We start from the raw sequence: 20,861 nt of genomic DNA on the forward strand, positions 1-20,861 counted from the left end.
CGCATAAAATTCAAGTAAGGTGAGTAGAAACAGGTGTTAGATAGTTCCTTGAAACGCTACGTGTGGTGGCAGGGTCCTCTCTACCTTCACCCCCCCCCCCCCCAATCATCTTACCATATAAATGTCATCTCCGGTTTATTTCATCAAAAACCTTCATCCTTTGAATTCCAGCTGTTTTCAGTATACAAACCGAGCCCGTTGGTAATCTTTGTAATTTATAGAACTCCAATTTACCTTCTTGTAAACGATGAACGACTTTTTTTAACACTTTATCGGTGAGTTAACTACTATTCAGGGGAAGCTACTAATATGTGGTGATTTCATTATACATGTTGATCAGCCAATGGACCCCGTGGTCGTACAGTTTCTGGACATACTCGACTCTTACAATCTACAACAAAATGTCGTTGAAAGCACGCATACTGGTGGCCACACTATTGATTTGGTTCTCACAAGGCAGAATGAACATCTTCTACTTTCTTGCCCTAGTATTCTTGAAACTGTTATCGCTGACCACTATACCATTACGTTTGATATCTGCGGTAAGCTATCACCAGTGAGATCCAGAAAGAGATATGTGCGAGATTTCCGTAAACTGGACATGATTACCTTCAATTGTATAAAAGGCAAAAAAAAAACAGTATAAAAGGCATAAATAAAAGTCGTAGGTGTTATTTTATGTGTAATAGAACAACAGCATTTGTAAGATCGTATAGTTTTGCAACAGCATTTCAACACACAAAGACATTGTCTAGTCAGTGATCTAGGACGTTATTTCAAAATGTAAATGTTGACTTAAAGCAGCATTTTGCGTTGGGTCGCTTTTTTCCACCTTTTTAACATGTGCATCGATTTTTTTAGATGTATCAATCATAAAACAGCAAACTAAGATACCATCCAAGTTTCACCCTGCCAAGAGCGTTAATTAGCGAGTAATTAACGATTTGTGTCGATAACGAGTAAAAGTGTCCTCGACAAAGTTTTCATATCTCCAAATCCACTAGTTTGAATTCCACCAATCAGTGAATAGTATGTTTATTCATGAGCATTTTGCGTTTGATCGCCGTTTTCTACTTTTTTGACATGTCCATCGAGTTTTTTACATGCATCAAATCACAAAACAGCAAATTAAGATATTAGCCAAGTTTTTCCCTGCCAAAAACGTTAATTGGCGAGTATTCCACATACAAAATTAATCGCATTCAGTTCCCAAACCCACTAGTTTGAATTCAACCAATCAGAGATGCAGGTTTAGTTATGCACCGTTGCTAAAAATAGATTCAAGATATTGCCTTGGTACAACCAAGGAGTTGTTATGCAACTCCCTGGTGCAACTGCCATATAGACTGTACACAAATCAAGCGTGGTGTTATATTACGTATCTGTCAATGACGTTCGTAGTGTTTAAATATTCATATTATGGGCGAGGTTTATTGGGTTCCCAACGGAAAATATCTTGGAGAACAACAAAGTTGAAAGTTGCAATTTTTTCGACTTTTATGCCACCATTTGAAGTAAAATATAAATAGATAAGCTAGTTATGTATGTCGTTATGGCATAGTGGAGTCAGTGAGGTTGAGAAAAAACATAGAAAAGGACGCAAAATGCTGCTTTAAGGAAGAGCATTGCTTCTTTCTATAACAATCTAATTCCTCCTATGATTGAATTCCGCCTCAAGTTCGACATTGCTTAATTTAACATTATAGCGATGCATCTATCGCTCGTGATAAACGGTAATGGATATCTATAATTAGCATCATTAGTATAACTATAATTAACCGGGAATGTTATTATAGAAAGCAATTACTGGATGCAATCGAATATTCTGTATACTTGTTAACTTAGCTTGAATTACGGTTTATGCAATGAACCCTACAGTAGTTGAAATAGCAACTTTCATAATGATTTAATAGTAACGTTTATGAGCCATATGTGCAAATCGGTTTTTATACGAACTGTTTATATATATATATATATATATATATATATATATATATATATATATATATATATATATATATATATATATATATATATATATATATATATATACATACATAAATATATACTTTACTGCAATTTCTGATTTACTCACCTAAAAATAACATCCTATAAACAAGTTAACATTTAAACTGAAAAAAAAAAAACACAAATGAAAAAGTAATCTAAATAAATTGCAATGATCTAATAAATTTGAAGTAGCGATACTCCTAACGGCTGTGTAGAATTATAAATGACTTACGTTGTGACTTGATGCAATTTCAAGGAGCAATATCATAGACATCTGGAGTTCTTTAGAATCAATTCTCCTTACAGACACAATACTCGAACACAGACTTCGTAAACTGTTTTGATCCTTAGTCTGAAAACAAAAATAGAAGCGTCTTCAAACGAATAAAGAGCGAACTTCATCAATTTCAAATAGTATTATCCGAAGACGAAAACTACAGGGAGGGGGTGGTGGGTTATCATTATCCACCACCCCGCCTATTTTTTTATGATTCAGGGACCTTACGTTAAATTAACGCTCGCATTGATTCTACTTCGCATAGCACCATATAGATTCTGCTCTCTAAAACGATTTGGATTTTAAGCAAGAGGTGGGAGGGGTGCGCATTTCAGTTGCGATCTTTCGGTAAGTGTCCAAGAGGAGGGAGGTTTTGGGGAATTATGTACAAAATGGTAGTACCATCACTCACGGAATTTAATTGTAATAAACGGTTGTAGCTAAAGGAAATCAATACATTAAATATAATAACCAAATTTGGAATTGTAATAACACGGCCGATGATTGAATGTAATTGGCTTTGCGATGTTATAATTGATTCATGTCTATATGATCTGTAAATTAAGAGGTTATGCGTCCGAAGTGCGCGGAAAATTGTGGTTATAGTTTACGGCTCAGCCGTTACAGCCCCCCCCCCCCCTCAATCAAATTGGGCTCCTACGCCTATGCTCTTATTGGCACCATATACCCTCCGTTAAGTATTCCAGTTTTAGAGCGGTATAAAGAGAGTGGAGGGGAAGAGGGACAATGAGTTTTGTTAATACTCGTTTTGTGGGAGGGTTTGAAGGGAGGGTGTCCCCTCTTCCCCTCAGAACATAATTGTCCTTAGTAGATGCACATACTCCCTGTCATTTTTATCATTTTAACAACATCTTTGAATACAATTTTGCGTGCCTTAGTTATAAATCTCTTCGCAATACACGTTAGGGAAGTACGAAATATATGTTCCCATGCTCCCAGTGGCTACAGTCCTATGTGTAGTAACGATATTAACACTAAGAATTATATATTATACATGCTGGCAGATACACACAGGTGCATCTTATATCTACTTCTGGGCAGGTGGAGTTGTTGTGCTTTTTACAGAAGGAAAGTATCCATACCAAGAACGCCACTTTGTTTATAGAGTTGTTAACTAATGCATCAAAGGTAACTTTTTTTCAGGGAAATACGTTAAATATATAGATGTAATGTGCTGATGATTGGAGGGGGTCAGTGGGATCAAGAAACATTTTAGGTTCAATTATTTTAGAACAGCACGAACGCCATATGGACTGAATCTTTATTGATACATATTTTATTTTTTCTTGGAAATTCAAAATTGCGACAAAACTTTAATGCCACATAATCTTGCTCGAACTTTCACAATATTTCAAATAGATGTTGGTCGATTTAGACAACGACTTGCACTGACCGACTGAGCACAAAAAAAGAAAAGGAGCAACTGGTTGATAGTTAGTAATGTATATTGTTCCTGGTTAGGAAAACAGGATATCCACAAGCTGAAACACTTTTAGAATTTTTGAATTGTTTAGACTTTTTCCAATTTGGAGCAATATGACATTTCAAGGAGAGCATTTTTTAAACGTTTTCTGTAAAATATCTCAGCTCAACCTGTTCCAGATACCCATTGTTCTGGTTTATTTCAACTTAGCACAGACATACCGTATATTTGTTAGTTTCCAATTTCACTTTCTAGTAATGCACTTTTTAACCCGGTTTAGTATATTGTTAGCCTAATATTTCCAACAGCATAAAAATAGACGTATTCGTGAATAAATCAGCCCAGCTTTACCGCAGCAGATCTACAACGGGATAGGGACTTGCTTAGAGGAAATGCTCCAATATCCCTTCCCTACCATGACGCCACCATTGGGATCCAATATAATAATTTACGTATAACGGTTGTGTGTTCTACAATTGCCCAAAAGTTTGCCGTCCCCGCTTTCGTTCACGACAATTGCGGTAGGGAGGAGAGCTCTTCGAAGTAACATAATTTATGGAAACTTTGGTTATCAGTTATATATAATGTCATTAATTGTATTCATCTAGCAGTGTCTTAATGTTAAGAAAAACTGCCTTTTGTTAGGTCAGTTAAGGTGTTCATTGTTCCTGTGTATTTCACAAAACATGTTGTTTACATATCTGTACGTGTATTCTGAGACAAATTCAAATCTGACAATTACTAAGAACGGTGAACAACGTCCCATGTAAATCAATAACCGAAGGAATATCTCTAAATGCACACAAACAGAATGGTTACATCTTATGTTTTGCATGCAACGCATTTCTAAAGTGAAATGAATTCATGCTAAGTATATGTTACTCTGCTTCTTCGTAAATGGATTAAATTAACTGGACATAATTACACCTTAACATAGATTTACTTAATTTATGGAGTGTATGTGGAGTGGATGCCCCCCACCCCCACCATAAAAGAAAAACTCAAGTTGATTATTGTTCACTACATAGTGAACGTGATTATTGGTTTGATGTTATTCGTAACCTACACATTCATGATTGCGTATATACGGGTGCGTGCGGGTAGGTTTTGCGTTTGTGACGCCCAGCTTGTAAACACAACGTTTCAAGAATGGATGTTGGACCAAAGTTTATATTAGTGTATGGAAGTACCACATTGAGTAACAGAAGCATACAGTTTTGATGGAGGTCAAAAGTCATTGAGGTTACAAGGGGTCAAATTGTGTAAAACTTAAAATACGATATCTCAAGAAGTGAAGCTTGGGCATATTTCACATTCTGAGTCTAGAAGTACCACATTAAGTACAAAAAGCCTTCTTTTTTAGTTGAGGTAAATATCATTGGGGTTCACCATAGGTCAAGTTGTGGAAACAAGAAGCCTATAATTGTTGGTGTAATTCATAGGTCACCTGGGGTTATCGGAGGTCAAATTGTGAAAATCTTGTTAAGTGGATATCTCAATATTGGAAGCTTGGGCAGACCTCGCACTTAGTATGAAGGTGTATAACATAGAGTTTAGAGTTCCTTTAAAGAGAGAGCTGCGATGAGTATTCCGAAAATTTCAGGTTACGTGATGAATGGAGCCATTTTCTTTGCATATGTGTTTCCGTCGTTCTAGTTGAGCATCGATTGTCAGCAGCAAAATAATTATGTAAGAACAAAGTCAATGGAATCCAATATCTCGTCGGAGCTTTGTCACGTATGTATTGTATATGCTGCCTTGGCATACGCGTTAAGTTTAGACTAGGCCAAAGTACACAGAACGTTAGTCCTTTGTGTGTATATTTAGCCTAGCCGAGTCCAAGTATTGAAGACTGAAACTGAAATCAGCCCATACACATGTGAGCCATTAAAAAAAATAACTTCCAGGGTAGTCTTTGTCTTTGTGAAGTACATTGGATAATTTAGTATCTGTACTACTAAATTTGTGGTTCTCCCATTAGAGGCAGCACATTGTGCATGGTTAAGATATTCTTTAACAATGGCACCAAATGTTGTAGTTGCACCTCTTTATTGCTCGAAGTAAACTATGATCCAGTCTTGTGTTTGCATGTAAAATCAGCTTGAATTTCTGTTTTGTAATTAACAGGCTCATTTTGATGATCACCAATTTGAAGTGAGCGATTGACTAGAGAATGAGGGTAAGACGTTCAACAATACCCACCTCTTTGTCTTACCGCAAATCAACGTAACCAAGGTCACCTTCAAAAATATGTTTTACTACAAACTCAAGCACACCCCCCCCCCCCCCGGAGAAGATTGGGCCACGTCAGCAGGAACATCAAGTTCGAAGGTCATATGCTCTACAGAACTGAAAGACTCCATTAACATGACAATGCTGTCAAGTGTCAATATGTTATGTGTAGTTAAATATTAGGCCTATGTTTTACTGAAACTATTAGTCCTTTATCTGTTGCACTATCATATGGTAATATGCTACTTAATAACCTTTGTTCAGTTTAAAAGAAAAACATTCAATTTCTTTACTGTTAGGATTGGTGTTGTTTCGAAATTGGTGTATTAAAACCAGCACTGGCAATGCCGGATCGGGAGGAAGTGGAGAAACACCATTTACAACTAAGTTAATGTGATCATGTTCCAAGATTCCTTTCACATCCCCTGTTATTTAATTATTCATTTATTGTAACGTCAAGTGCTGCAAGTATGTTATTTTGTATAATAGAAGACGCCAGGCGAGGGTCGACCTGCACCCACATGGAAGTCAACTCAATTATTCCTGGTTTCCACCTAATAGAAACTTATGTTACAATATTTCTCTTACAACAGTCAAGAATCGATTGGTCGTGTCAGCAGCTATTTATTTCATGGTCATGATATATATCTCAGTCATTCAGCTGGTTTAGCTAAATTAGCTCATTCGACTTTTCCATTGTGGGAGGGGCTGAAATACTGAGGGAAATATTCACTGTGCCGTCATAAGAATGTTATGCCAAGCTGATAGTTTCCAGGGAATCCCTTCCTTTTTCATCCCAGCTATTAACCACGGACGGGCCTGGAATGTTTGTAACCCATTGAAAGTGTTTGTATAAAATTGCTGACTTAAAATAAATTTCTTTAAAGTACAAATTTGGTATTTCAATTCTTGGGTGGTGATATCATCGCCAAATTTTTTGTTGAACGACTGGACTGTTTCAAATGATTTTCCAAGCAACATACAGCTTTCGTTCTCTATGCCAAGTATCTGTGGAAATTTTTATAATATTTACCCTAACTAACAAAATATATGCATCCATGCTTTCCTTTCCACCCGTTCGGATTCATAGGGGCCAGAATGAAATAACTTCTTAGCCATTTTTGTATATTTACAAAATCTTGCGAAGCAGTTATTTTAATTTGATATTATTTTCAACTTACCACGCCCCTCCCCTACCCTTCCCAATGTACCCTCACTATAGAAATTTGACTTCCACTTCCTATTCCATTTGTAGTCCCGAGGTAAACTGTATTGTTATTTTCAGCTACTATAGAAAACTATACAGAATTGAAATTATCACCACCCATTATACGTCATCTACTTGCCCCCCGGGTGTAGGTTCTGACGACGCCAATAACTGGAATCTGGTTTGAAATCATCAATAGTATGAGAATGTTTAACTTAACTACACCTTAAACAAGGTGTCCCCTTCCGCATGTATATCCACTTTATATTTCAGTAATCACCGATGGAAAACATATACCCGAGACTCCCTCCTCACCCATTTCCTTACCTCATTTCTCCACCATGATATACGAAACTAACCGGACATAGATGGGAACCAAAACACCAGTTTGGGATCGAAGGAAATTCATATTTTGGTACGGAATATATTACCCAAGCAATATTTAACTTTACCGAACCTGTATTAATGCATAATTAAGCAATACTTCTGTACGTTTAATCACGAATTGGGCACCCTATCCTCTCCGCCGTCTCTGACACCCCATAGTACTGAAATTGTTCACCATATCCTCGTTCATTCATTTATCATCAAACCTAAATTATGGCTATAAAACTTGCCACGTACCGATCAATTAGCCTTTACATTTAAGTGTACCCAGCAGGACGCCCGGCAAATGGAAAGAAAATGGAGTCCAAATTCGAGTTGTCGCAACTCCCTTTATACCAGTGCACAATGCTACGAAACCGTTTGCCTAGGTGGATGAAAATTACGTAATGTCTTTACGTGCAATCACGCATTTACGGAGAATTTAAGAATTTGTTGCCTAGCGAATGATACAACTTTACGCATCATTATACTCAAGATAATTATAAACTAATTACCGGTACTTCAAGAGTTGTGGCTTCATTGGAGTTCAAGATCCATTTACCGTTGGTAGAATCTAAACGGAATTCGTGTTTAAGTGGGTTCCATGAAACTGGAAAAAAGAAACATATAACGATTTAGTTATAGGTAAAACAAGAAAATAATCATTAAAAAGCACAATTACAAGGTCAATGTTTTACCACCTTATACTATTCTTTGGTGAATATTACCATCTAAGAATGTCACCCACCTTAGTATCCCACAAAGGATCACAAATTTTTTGTGATGAGTAACACATTTAGTTGTTTCTATATTCTCACCTTCAATGTCACGTAACGTCTGAGAAAGAGAACCGACAGGAAGTGACAGAGGCAACAAAAAGTCAATGAATCTGTAAAAACAAAGTGATTTTTGAGTCATGTGATAATATCCATCCTTTATAAAATAACTGTAATGTTAATTAATTGATGAATCTGTCATTTAGTGTACAAACATCAATCATCTAGCTAAAGTTATACTCAAGAACACAGTTCCATAATTTGCTGGTTAGTAATTTAGTGTTCATTAAGTTAACGTGAATAAAAACATAACAGTAAGTGATATCTGATTACTTACGATAATTTCTTCAGCTGTTTACATTGTACTGCAAACGAAAATATTCCTACTATTTCGGCCTGGTTAAATTCCTTTTCCTTGTTCGCTTTAATTTGTAGTTCCTCAAAAGTAGACGATTCATTCACACGATCTCCATTCTCTAGGAGTATGTCATGTTGGTCCTCCGAGCTAAGTGATGATAGTCCGAGACTAGTAAACTTGATGTAAAGAAAACATATTTTTGAAATTGTTAGACAATTGTGCTCAGCCAAGGGCAATATTTGTTCATATATATGATTGTGAATTTATATTCCAGGTCTACAAAACCAAAGCACAGTTTTTTTTTCAATTTGTTTACAGACAGGATGGTGGATGCAACCCCAATTGATTATAAACAAAATTGCAGAATTGCAGTGATTATGTAAGATATTTTATGGAATATATGGCAAGTGTAACGATCCAGCCTGTAAGTTCCATTGCTTGGAGTCGTATTATCACTACCAACAGTTATTATCAATATAATGTTCTCCAATTAAAAACACTTCTCGTTGCATCAGTACTGAAAAAACTTAGAAATAATAGCATAGGTTGTGGAAGTATAGACTTGGTCTAGTCCTTGCAGCTTAATGTTTAAAATAATGTTATTCTACATAAGCTGTATAGCATTTGTATCTAGCTAAATATTTCAATGTACTCACGTCAGAATTTGAACCGAGATCCTCTTTACCAAAGTTAAAAATCTGTCGATAATACGTAAAATCGAAATAAATGATAAGAAAGTGTTACTGTTTCTGTGAGCATTAAGTAAACGTTTAAAGCAAAATCTACTAAAATCGTCATGGTTTATCGGTTACTTCTTCAACTATGTCATATTAATTAGTTTGATGTTTGTATCGTTGGATTGCTGGTACGACAATGTTACATTGTATACATTTTCAAACGTGGAAGGTGATGATTAATATTCATATGTTTGATATTGTACATAATGTGTATAGCCCGGATGTTAGTGCACGATAGAAGAAACCCATGGAACATATTTTCCAGATGTTAGTAAGCATCTTGTGCAAATAAGTGTTGTTTGAAGGCATATCAGTGTAGTCGAAAGTCAAATCAACCCCACCTCACCTGCCCCTAACCTTCAACAAAACACAATACAGAAAAATCCATGCATAAAGCTAAGAATAACGTTTTGACCAACCGACGTATCCAAATGTGACAGAGAATAATTGTTCATATTAGAAACTGAGTTGACGTTTATTTGATGATGTGAACTTTCCAATGGCTATTCAATATATAGACAATCATACCTGTTGAATTCTTCTCCTTAGCTGTTTCTTCCACATTCTTACTATTGGTAGCCATCATACCTATGAAAATTCGAATAATGTAGCGTTTATATCTACTGAAAATTAGATAGATAGCATTTTAGTTATAAATGTAGCTATCGTGGTTGTTTATCATTTTAAACCGATGGTTTAGTTAAGTGGAAACCTTTACGGCCTTCCAAACGACGTCATAGCGTGTATAAGCATTACAAAATAATTTAACATCGGCGTATTATCCCAAACGGATTGAAGGTAAATATCACAAGAAATGCTTTTGCTCAAAATGGTTCCTTGAGGTTGATGATGTTGAGGGATGAAACTGGTTTCTAAGAACTTAAAATTGAGCACATTATGTTGCTGCTGCGTTGTTTAACAGTTCAAGAAGAATAACGAGTTACCAGCGATGTATCGTTGTAGAATGAATTATCACAAATGAGGCTTGTGTATTGTTTATGTACGAGAAAGCAGTTTTGTATATTAACATATTCCAACACTTAGCTCACTCTGCTGAAATCGAGCCGACCGCAGAGACATAAGTTTCTATAGTTGGTCAACATGTATTTTCTTGAATCTGACAACCTCACACTGAACATATGATGATCTTTAATGAACAACTGATTTATGTTAACTGTTCGTTTAGGCAATATGCAAACGTATATCCCCTAGACTGATGAAATATGTTAACCGGGAACATATTTAGTCCGTAGACGTCGCATACTGTCAATTGCCAGTCGGAAAAACGGCAAATGTTGGCCACGGTGTTTATAGAAACTCTCACCAATAATAGCAGTTTAAAATGGGTTGTCGCGTGTTCTTGGGCACCTTCGACCAACTTAATATAACACAGCATGCGTTAAACCCAACAAGTACATGTAGCTAGACATTACACCGTTCAAGGGCGGCGGAACCGGGGGGGGGGGCACAGGGGGCACGTGCCCCCCACTTTTCCTCAGATTAAAAATGTGCCCTTTTCTACATAAAAATTTCTAAATAAAAAAAGAGTTTACAAAGCGAAATCCACGTTGAATGAAATATTTCGGGAAGTTTTAAATGTTTACTACCACAGGCGTAGGAGCCCAATATGATTGGGGGGGGGGGGGGGCTGTAAAGACTTGCCCGAAAAATATTACCAACACTTTTTCAACATGTTAATGTGCATATCATATAGGCATGCGTTGGTTATTACATCGCATGCCAATAACATACAATCATTTGCCGTGTTATAACCCTTCCAAATTGGTTATAATTATTGGGAAAGTCGTTACAATAATAATGATCATAATAATATCGGTTTAACCATTCAAAAACACATAGAAAATTACTTTTCTTTCAGCATTTTGACATATTTCATTTGCTTTCATGCATGTATCGATCGTGTGTGCAGGGACTTGGACTTTATTATGATTTCACCTCATTTTGTCTTTTTCCTTGTTTCCCAATTTGCACATAAGATACTGCAGTGCTAGTATGTATTGTTTCCTTAAGGGGGGGGGGGGGGGTGGCGTTGGTGGAGTGATGTGTATACGCAAATAAGATAATACAATAAGAGTTATAAAGGGTACTAAATATCAGGCTGCATCAGTCCAATCGAATTTCTGCAAAGTGCCCTTCGACGTTGGTGCCCCCCCCCCCCCAGATTAAAAGTGCTTCCGCCGCCCTTGACACCGTTATGTTGTTTAGTGACGGAGATTCGCTGTTATTCCCGAAGTATATTACTACAATCAGGCATCATCATCATCACCACCACCACCACCATCACCACCATTTCAATCTATGTAACAAACATGTATATTAGTTAACGATTAATAAACAGTAATTGTTATTTCATCAAATTAAATAACGTATATGCACATAGCCTAAAGATGAAATTGTAATTAAACGGTTAAAAAATAACTTGTTAAACCGTTGAACGGTTATGAACGGTCGTTACCACATTTATATTCTAAGACTGACGAGTAACAGCCAGTTCTGTGTTGTTTCTCTTGCAATGTATATTAACATATGTAATTGGCAAGCATAATAATATACAAAAACGTTGATTTATATAACTTTGCGTTTCATAACGATCACTTTGTGTTGACCAAATTGGATAAAGAAAACCATACGAATTTGATGTTTAGGGAATATTCTCTATTGGCAAACAACATTTGTTTTTCTTATTTAAGACTTCCTTTCCGTGATGGTCTATTAGGAAAGGAAACGCATTTTGCGTTGCTGGATAAATAACTAAATAAATTCATAGAAGCCGTAGGCTGCTAAATACAAGTATCTGATTGCAGGATCCATTAGATGTGGGCAAAAAACGCACCGTAAAACCTTTAATAACAGTACGGCAGAAAAGAAGACGTTTTCATATGTATTGTTCGTTTACTAAGTACATGTTCTATTATAACATTAGCTGTTTCACTAACCAGTTAAATACTTCTGTCAGATACTTTTAACATGACAGATTGGGGTGATCAAAACTTCTCGCATAACCAATGGAATCTGTAAACCGATGGAAGTATATACATAAACAAAATGGCGTCAACCTACGTTGGTGTACAACTAAATCGTAGTTCTTATGGTATTTAACAATATTGAACTTTAAATTGTATAACGAGTTACTTTTGTGTTTAGATCTCGTGTCTTGTTTATCTTGTTCGTTCAGCCGTTGAACGTTTGTCACATTAGCATTCGTATCTACGCAACCAACATAAAAGGCATTCAACTTGTTTATATTACTTTAGCATTCCATACCATATATCCTGCAGTAGAATAGCTGCGACGTGTGATAAGACGCCCGGTTACAACGACTTCCCCGGATATCATCATTGAATATCCAGTTGATCGGAAAATATAGTGACAGATATATGATATTAATCTAGGAAGTTTGAGTGTGCTCAAAATCTGATTCGATTCATTCGATTCATTTCTTGCTTATCAATTAATCAACAAGATTAAATGATAGCAAACTGATTTTATTTGCGAAAAATGAATTTTGGTGTGAACAATGTAATGAGGGTTACCGGGGTGGCTGGATGGTGGGGGACGGGGGATTAGACAGGGTCAAATATGTCAAAAGAGGTTCCATCAACTGACGCACACTCAAATTGTTTTAGATTTTGCAGAGGAGACTCATGGGAATGGCGAGCATTTAATCTAAAGGTGGAATGGGAATGGGAGCTGGTGGAATTCGACTGAATGTTTGACACACTTGGTATCCGGGTTATTTCATTTTGAGTTTTAATATGACAGTTACTGTGGATACAGTGTCGCGTTAGCAGGACGCTACGTCAAGGTCGTTTATTATGAAGATCAGAGATGTAAAATAGAGGACAAAGAGCAGGAGAGTTTGAAATTAGAGAAAAAGGCATGAGAGCTTTATTTTGGGTATTTACCTTCCCAAGGAAGAGAATATTGTTATTGCTGAGTGTGTATTATACTTCTATATATTCTACCAGGAAATAGAGGTTTGTAATTTGAACGTGTCTAGCATAAGACGTCGTATGTAGATTAGTGGAAATAGCAAATTAAACACCACTGCAAAGATTAATGAGCTAGATGTTTGGTTTAAAGCCTTACTACACACACTTGTTTAGTATTCTGTACGGGATTGCTGTATTGTCCCTTATTCAAATTCCATATCTGGTTTTATATCTGGCTATATCTGGATATATAAAGTTTGATATGGCCATATAAAGCCAGATATATCTTAATATACTTGTAAGCCAGATATCCATATCAAGTTTGATATGGCCATATAGAGCCAGATATATCTTGATATACTTGTAAGCCAGATATGCATATCAAGTTTAATATGGCCATATAAAGCCAGATATATCTTGATATAATTGTAAGCCAGATATGCATATCAAGTTTGATATGGCCATATAAAGCCAGATATATCTTGATATAATTGTATTCCAGATATCCATATCAAGTTTGATATGGCCATATAAAGCCAGAAATATCTTGATATAATTGTAATCCAGATATCCATATCAAGTTTGATATGGCCATATAAAGCCAGATATATCTTAAAATACTTGTCAGCCAGATATGCATATCAAGTTTTATATGGCCATATAAAGCCAGATATATCTCGATATAATTGTAAGCCAGATATGCATATAAAGTTTGATATGGCCATATAGAGCCAGATATATCTTGATATAATTGTAAGCCAGATATCCATATAACGTTTGATATGGCCATATAAAGCCAGATATAACTGGATGTAGAGTCAATCCAGATACGCATATAAAGTTTGATATGGCCATATAAAGCCATAAATATCTTGGTATAATTGTAATTCAGATATCCATATCAAGTTTGATATGCCCATATAAAGCCAGATATATCTTGGTATAATTGTAAGCCAGATATCCATATCAAGTTTGATATGGCCATATAAAGCCAAATATATCTTGATATACGTGTAAGCCAGATATCCATATCAAGTTTGATATGGCCATATAAAGCCAGATATATCTTGATATAATTGTATTCCAGATATCCATATCAAGTTTGATATGGCCATATAAAGCCAGAAATATCTTGATATAATTGTAATCCAGATATCCATATCAAGTTTTATATGGCCATATAAAGCCAGATATATCTCGATATAATTGTAAGCCAGATATGCATATAAAGTTTGATATGGCCATATAGAGCCAGATATATCTTGATATAATTGTAAGCCAGATATCCATATAACGTTTGATATGGCCATATAAAGCCAGATATAACTGGATGTAGAGTCAATCCAGATACGCATATAAAGTTTGATATGGCCATATAAAGCCATAAATATCTTGGTATAATTGTAATTCAGATATCCATATCAAGTTTGATATGCCCATATAAAGCCAGATATATCTTGGTATAATTGTAAGCCAGATATCCATATCAAGTTTGATATGGCCATATAAAGCCAGATATATCTTGGTATAATTGTAAGCCAGATATCCATATCAAGTTTGATATGGCCATATAAAGCCAGATATATCTTGATATACGTGTAAGCCAGATATGCATATCAAGTTTGATATGGCCATAGGAAGCCAGATATATCTTGGTATAATTTTAAGCCAGATATCCATATTAAGTTTGATATGGCCATATAAAGCCAGATACATCTTGATATACGTGTAAGCCAGATATGCATATAAAGTTTGATATGGCCATATTAAGCCAGATATAACTGAATGTAGAGTCAATCCAGATACGCATATAAAGTTTGATATGGCCATATAAAGCCAGATATATCTTGGTATAATTGTAATCCAGATATCCATATCAAGTTTGATATGACCATATAAAGCCAGATATAACTGGATATAGAGTCAATCCAGATATGCAGATAACATTTTATCTGGCCATATAAAGCCAGATATATCTTGATATAATTGTAATCCAGATATCCATATAAAGTTTTTTATTGCCATATAAAGCCAGATATATCTTGATATAATTGTAATCCAGATATCCATATCAAGTTTGATATGGCCATATAAAGCCAGAAAAATCTTAAAACACTTGTAAGCCAGATATGCATATCAAGTTTGATATAGCCATATAAAGCCAGATATATCTTAAAATACTTTTAAGCCAGATATGCAGATAACATTTTATCTGGCCATATAAAGCCAGATATATCTCGATATAATTGTAAGCCAGATATGCATATCAAGTTTGATATGGCCATATAAAGCCAGATATATCTTGATATACGTGTAAGCCAGATATGCATATCAAGTTTGATATGGCCATATAAAGCCAGATATATCTTGATATAATTGTAAGCCAGATATCCATATCAAGTTTAATATGGCCATATAAAGCCAGATATAACTGGATATAGAGTCAACCCAGATAGGCATATCAAGTTTTATCTGGCCTAATAAAGATATAAAGCCAGATATAACTGGACATAGAGTCTATCCAGATATGCAGATAAAGTTTTATCTGGCCATATTAAGCCAGATATAACTGGATATACATGTAAGACTGTATGCTATTATGTATTTTCATAGAGATTTACATTGCCCTATATGTTGATTTTGTGGTACTGCACATATTTCAATGGTAAAGCACTTACAGTGCACACTAAGTCAAAGGGGGTATAAATCGGCTACTTGATCTATCTGGGTTGCTAGGTAACCACAGGGTCATTGAGGGAAAATATGACTCAGAGGATAATTAAGTGTGAACATGGAGGTAAAAACAGACCTCCATGGTGTGAAAACCTTCTTTGGAACAAAGGACATATGTGTATTGATACTCTGGGAGAGTGAGATAGGAAAAACAGCTAGTTTACACATGGTAGGGGAGAACAGAAGGAAATTTAATAGAAAGGATTGGTACATTAAGGAAGGGGTGATGGAGATTCGTAAACAATAACCTATTGAGTTAGGACATTGGCAAAGGATGCTATAGTGAACTGAACAGTCAGAAGTAAGGAAGACATTTTTTGGAACGGATGGAAACATCATATTTTGGGACTGAACTTTGATACTGAATGGAACATATATCGCCCTCCTGGAACTTATATACTAAACCAAATATATTAAATAAAGGAATAGCACAATGCAATTTAGTATCAACCTCTACAGGACAACAGAAGAATAAAGAACTCAACCTTCAAGTATTATTTTTAACAGCAGTCATTTTATGACCATAGCAGTCGTATTAGGTAACAGCAAGGCGCTTTTTGAGTGATATGTTTGAGGCCAAAACTGCAGATTCTGAAGTCCAAGATTAGTTGATCTTTACCTCCAATTAAGCCTTGCTTTTTTGGTCTAATTGTCTGGAGATGGGTTTTTCAGACACAATTTGTAATGTTTTTGAAATCTCTTTCTAGTTGGAAGCATTGTGAGTCATAAATAAAACTATGTGTCACAAAAAGGTATGTACACAATTGGGTTTGGAATGTGCTGGGAATAAAGTAATCCCAACTTTATGTCTTCGTCATTGTTTTGAAAATTGCGTCGATGAAAGGACTCGCAGACCTTGCAGAGACTGAAGACAGCCTAGAGACGGCAGAGTGATGGGCATTTTGTCATGAAGCAGGCTTTCCAGTGCCAATTTATTCGTGGAGCATTTTATCATGCCAGGATATTTTATTCTCTTAACCATGTATTTTTGTTCTGACGGTCATATTGCCTCAATAATCGTTTGAACAGAAGACCCTTTTTAAATATTATATAGTTTTTTATTTGTAAAGGCTTGGACATACTGTGGGTAAGGTGAAACAAGAAAAAGAAAAATACCTACTGATGGATCAAACAGGAAATGTAATTAATGGCCAGATAATTAAGCAGTAAATAAAGAGTTGCTTTATCTGCGCCATATATTGCCCTTATTTGGTTTCAAATTATATTTCTTTGCATCGCCAGATAAAGTTCTGGCACAGATGAAGCCATTTTTTTTAACTAGTTCAATCTGGATTTATCATAATATGAGACAGTAATGGATTTGCCAAGGGCAATATATATGGATGTGGCATATATGAGCCAGATATGGATTTCTAAGTAATGGGCCAGATATGGATTTGCCATATATGAGCCAAATATGGATTTCTCAGATATGGATCTGCCCTATATGGCACAGATATGGATTTGCCATATATGGGCCAGATATGGATCTGCTATATATGGGCCAGATATGGATTTGCCATATATGGGCCAAATATGGATTTGCCATATATGGTCCAGATATGGATTTGCCATATTTGGACCATATCTGGTCCAGATAAAAAGTGACCCATATAAAGTTTTATCTGAGGCAGATATGGCCTTTATCTTATATCAAGTTATATCTGCCCAATTCTTGATATGGCCAGATATAAATTCCATATATGGCACAGATATGGGCCAGATACAAATTGCCATATATGGGCCAGATATGGATCTGCTATATATGGGCCAGATATGGATTTGCCATATATGGGCCAGATATGGATTTGCCATATATGGTCCAGATATGGATTTGTCATATATGGACCATATCTGGTCCAGATAAAAAGTGACCCATATAAAGTTTTATCTGAGGCAGATATGGCCTTTATCTTATATCAAGTTATATCTGCCCAATTCTTGATATGGCCAGATATAAATTCCATATATGGCACAGATATGGGCCAGATACAAATTGCCATATATGGGCCAGATATGGATCTACTATATATGGGCCAGATATGGATTTGCCATATATGGGCCAGATATGGATTTGCCATATATGGTCCAGATATGGATTTGTCATATATGGACCATATCTGGTCCAGATAAAAAGTGACCCATATAAAGTTTTATCTGAGGCAGATATGGCCTTTATCTTATATCAAGTTATATCTGCCCAATTCTTGATATGGCCAGATATAAATTCCATATATGGCACAGATATGGGCCAGATACAAATTGCCATATATGGGCCATATATGGATTTTGAGTAAGGGGTTAAAACAAGAGCAGAAACGCTGCAGAAGCTCATGTAACCTTCTATTTGAGAATTTTTACTTTGCGTGTGCATAAGACATACGCGGGATAACAATGTTATTTCCTTTCCTTCCATCTTATTTTTACCTTACCTAATGCTTCTTCTTAGCAGCCATAGTTGTAAGTTAGAAAGTTGTAAGCATTTTTTGTTGTTGAAAGAACTGACATAGGCCAAGAGATAAATGGATTTCCTTCAATTAGGACCAAACATAAGAATGTTATTTATAACACTAACTTACCGTTGGAATCTTTCGTTTAACTAGTTTTGTCTCATGGATAACATTTGTCTTCCTGGGCGCCCGTCAAACGGCATCAGTGTTTAATGCACATATCTCTATATTAAAAGGTCGTATAAGCCAAACACTTGCACTCAAAGTCTAGGATCGACAATAGTACAAGATGAAATACACGTACCGGTGCCAAGAGGTTTGTACTCGTCCTGGTACGCACCAAAGGACATTACACTTGTATTTGTGATGTTGGAATCGCAATACAAGCAAGGTCTAGAAATATCAGGCGGGTAGCCAGCGTCTTTTGTATGAAGGAGCAAGTCGAATTTTTGAGCCCATATTAGTTATAAGATATATAATTTTACGCTTGAATCGATACGAATTTAAATGAAATATTTAAAACTCTACTGTTCCGATAAGTACGTATACATTGAAGAACATAACGGACACTCATTTAACATTATAGTATATCATGGATAGCATACTTATTGTATTAAATTTTGACACAATTTAAATCAATAAGAAATTTCGTTTCCTGTCACAGGGGATCGCATTCAAGCAGTTACTGCAGTAATTGATAAGACATTTTTAATATTCTCCTGTGATGAATTATTTAGTTCATTTCGATAAGAACCATCGACGTAGCTTTTGCATACTAAAAACAGTTCATACAAGCCACAGAGATATATTAGTAGTTACCAGACAATAATGCACAACCTGTATAAGAAGCAATTGCGGCCTTAGACTATAGTAATACGTTATTCCACACAGATCCTCAAACTGAAACTTGAAAGGAATCAACAGAGGACAATAGAACGACACACATCAGTAGTCACTATTTATTAGTATAGCTTGGTCTCACAAGAGGACAATTAACCGACACACACCAGCAGTTACCAAACAATAATGCACAACACTTTGTAAGAATCAATTGCGACCTATAGACTATTGTAATACACGTTATTCAACACAGATCTTATACTGGATATTGGTAGGAATCGAAAGAGGAAGTTAAACAGTCCAACGAAAGGTATATCGAGTTTAGTTTTGTATTTTAGTAACTAAAGTAATATTTTGGTTCCCAAAAATTGGAACAGAAAATATTAAAAAGGATACTTTAGAAGAAATTTCGTTTCCTGTCATAGGGATCTACATTCAGCAGTCACATTATGCCAAATAATTTATAGGAAATTTCAATATCCCTAGATCATGAATGTATTGAGAATTTAGTCGACAAGCTTAAAAATTCCATCTGACGGTTTGCTCTCTGGTTATTCTCGAGCGATGTTCGAGTAATGCACATTTAACAGTACACCAGTACCGTAATGCAAGGTACCCCGATACATGACAATAATACACAGTGACAGATACTGTAGTTTTAAACATGATGTTAAACTCTCATCAGAAAAAAAATGTGTTAAATTATATTAAGTCATGTTTTACTAACGATTTGATTGCGTATCACTCATGGAGATCAATTTTCCTAAACCTGTTACAATTCGTAACGAAAAAAAGAGTGAAAGCATTAAGTTTTCAGCATTTGTTAAAAACAAACACTATTCTTTTTACAAGCAATATAAATAAACTTTAGAAACAATCACGTCTATTGTAATTACTTATCGGTTGACTTAAAGTACAATATTGTAACATATGTTAAGACCATGGGTAACCTAAGCTCAACGTTTTTGGGTTATGTGATGGCGACCTTTTTGTCCCTATCCTATTTTAGAAACGTGTATTTCAGTTAAGGGACCTCTATCCGTGCCTTAATTTGCCAGTGAGTATAGTATGACTTTGCGTTCATACATATACGTTGATTGGTGACCTCTGATGCATTTATTGCTAGAGACCCACCACATTGTGACATCATGTCCAAATTAAAAAAGTCAAAGAAAACTTAACAGTGTCGGTATGTTGTCTCTTAACGGTATTTCATTAACGCTTATTCGTTTCCATGTTCTTACAACTGTGTTCGTGTTCATTAAATAAAACGCACTGCTCTCTTAGCGTGTAAACATGGTGATATGCTTAGACCCTTCCAGATTCATATGGTCAGCTTCACAAGAATCGTTTTTTTTTATGTAAATACACGTCAGCTGGTAGGGTTGTTGTCATCTCACATGGTGATACAGAATATGCCACTTCCTCGAAAAAAAGTATCTGACATTGTATTATAAATTAAAAACCAATTAACTAAA

At 35.6% G+C, this 20,861-nt stretch overlaps 1 protein-coding gene across 1 annotated transcript; it reads right to left on the reverse strand.

The window, feature by feature from the left end:
* Nucleotides 1-277: 277 nt before the first annotated feature.
* LOC139983150 (uncharacterized) lies at nt 278-19,587 on the reverse strand. Its single transcript, XM_071996532.1, has 8 exons — nt 18,673-19,587; nt 9,936-9,995; nt 9,327-9,368; nt 8,650-8,846; nt 8,355-8,425; nt 8,052-8,146; nt 2,243-2,362; nt 278-609 (listed from the first exon to the last, which is right to left on the reverse strand). Exons 2-8 carry the CDS (start codon nt 9,969-9,971, stop codon nt 517-519), a joined length of 654 nt encoding a protein of 217 aa, XP_071852633.1. The 5' UTR covers nt 9,972-9,995; nt 18,673-19,587; the 3' UTR covers nt 278-516.
* Nucleotides 19,588-20,861: the final 1,274 nt, after the last annotated feature.

The sequence above is a fragment of the Apostichopus japonicus genome, chromosome 16, assembly GCF_037975245.1.
Source record: "Apostichopus japonicus isolate 1M-3 chromosome 16, ASM3797524v1, whole genome shotgun sequence".
Taxonomy (NCBI): Eukaryota; Metazoa; Echinodermata; class Holothuroidea; order Aspidochirotida; family Stichopodidae; genus Apostichopus; species Apostichopus japonicus.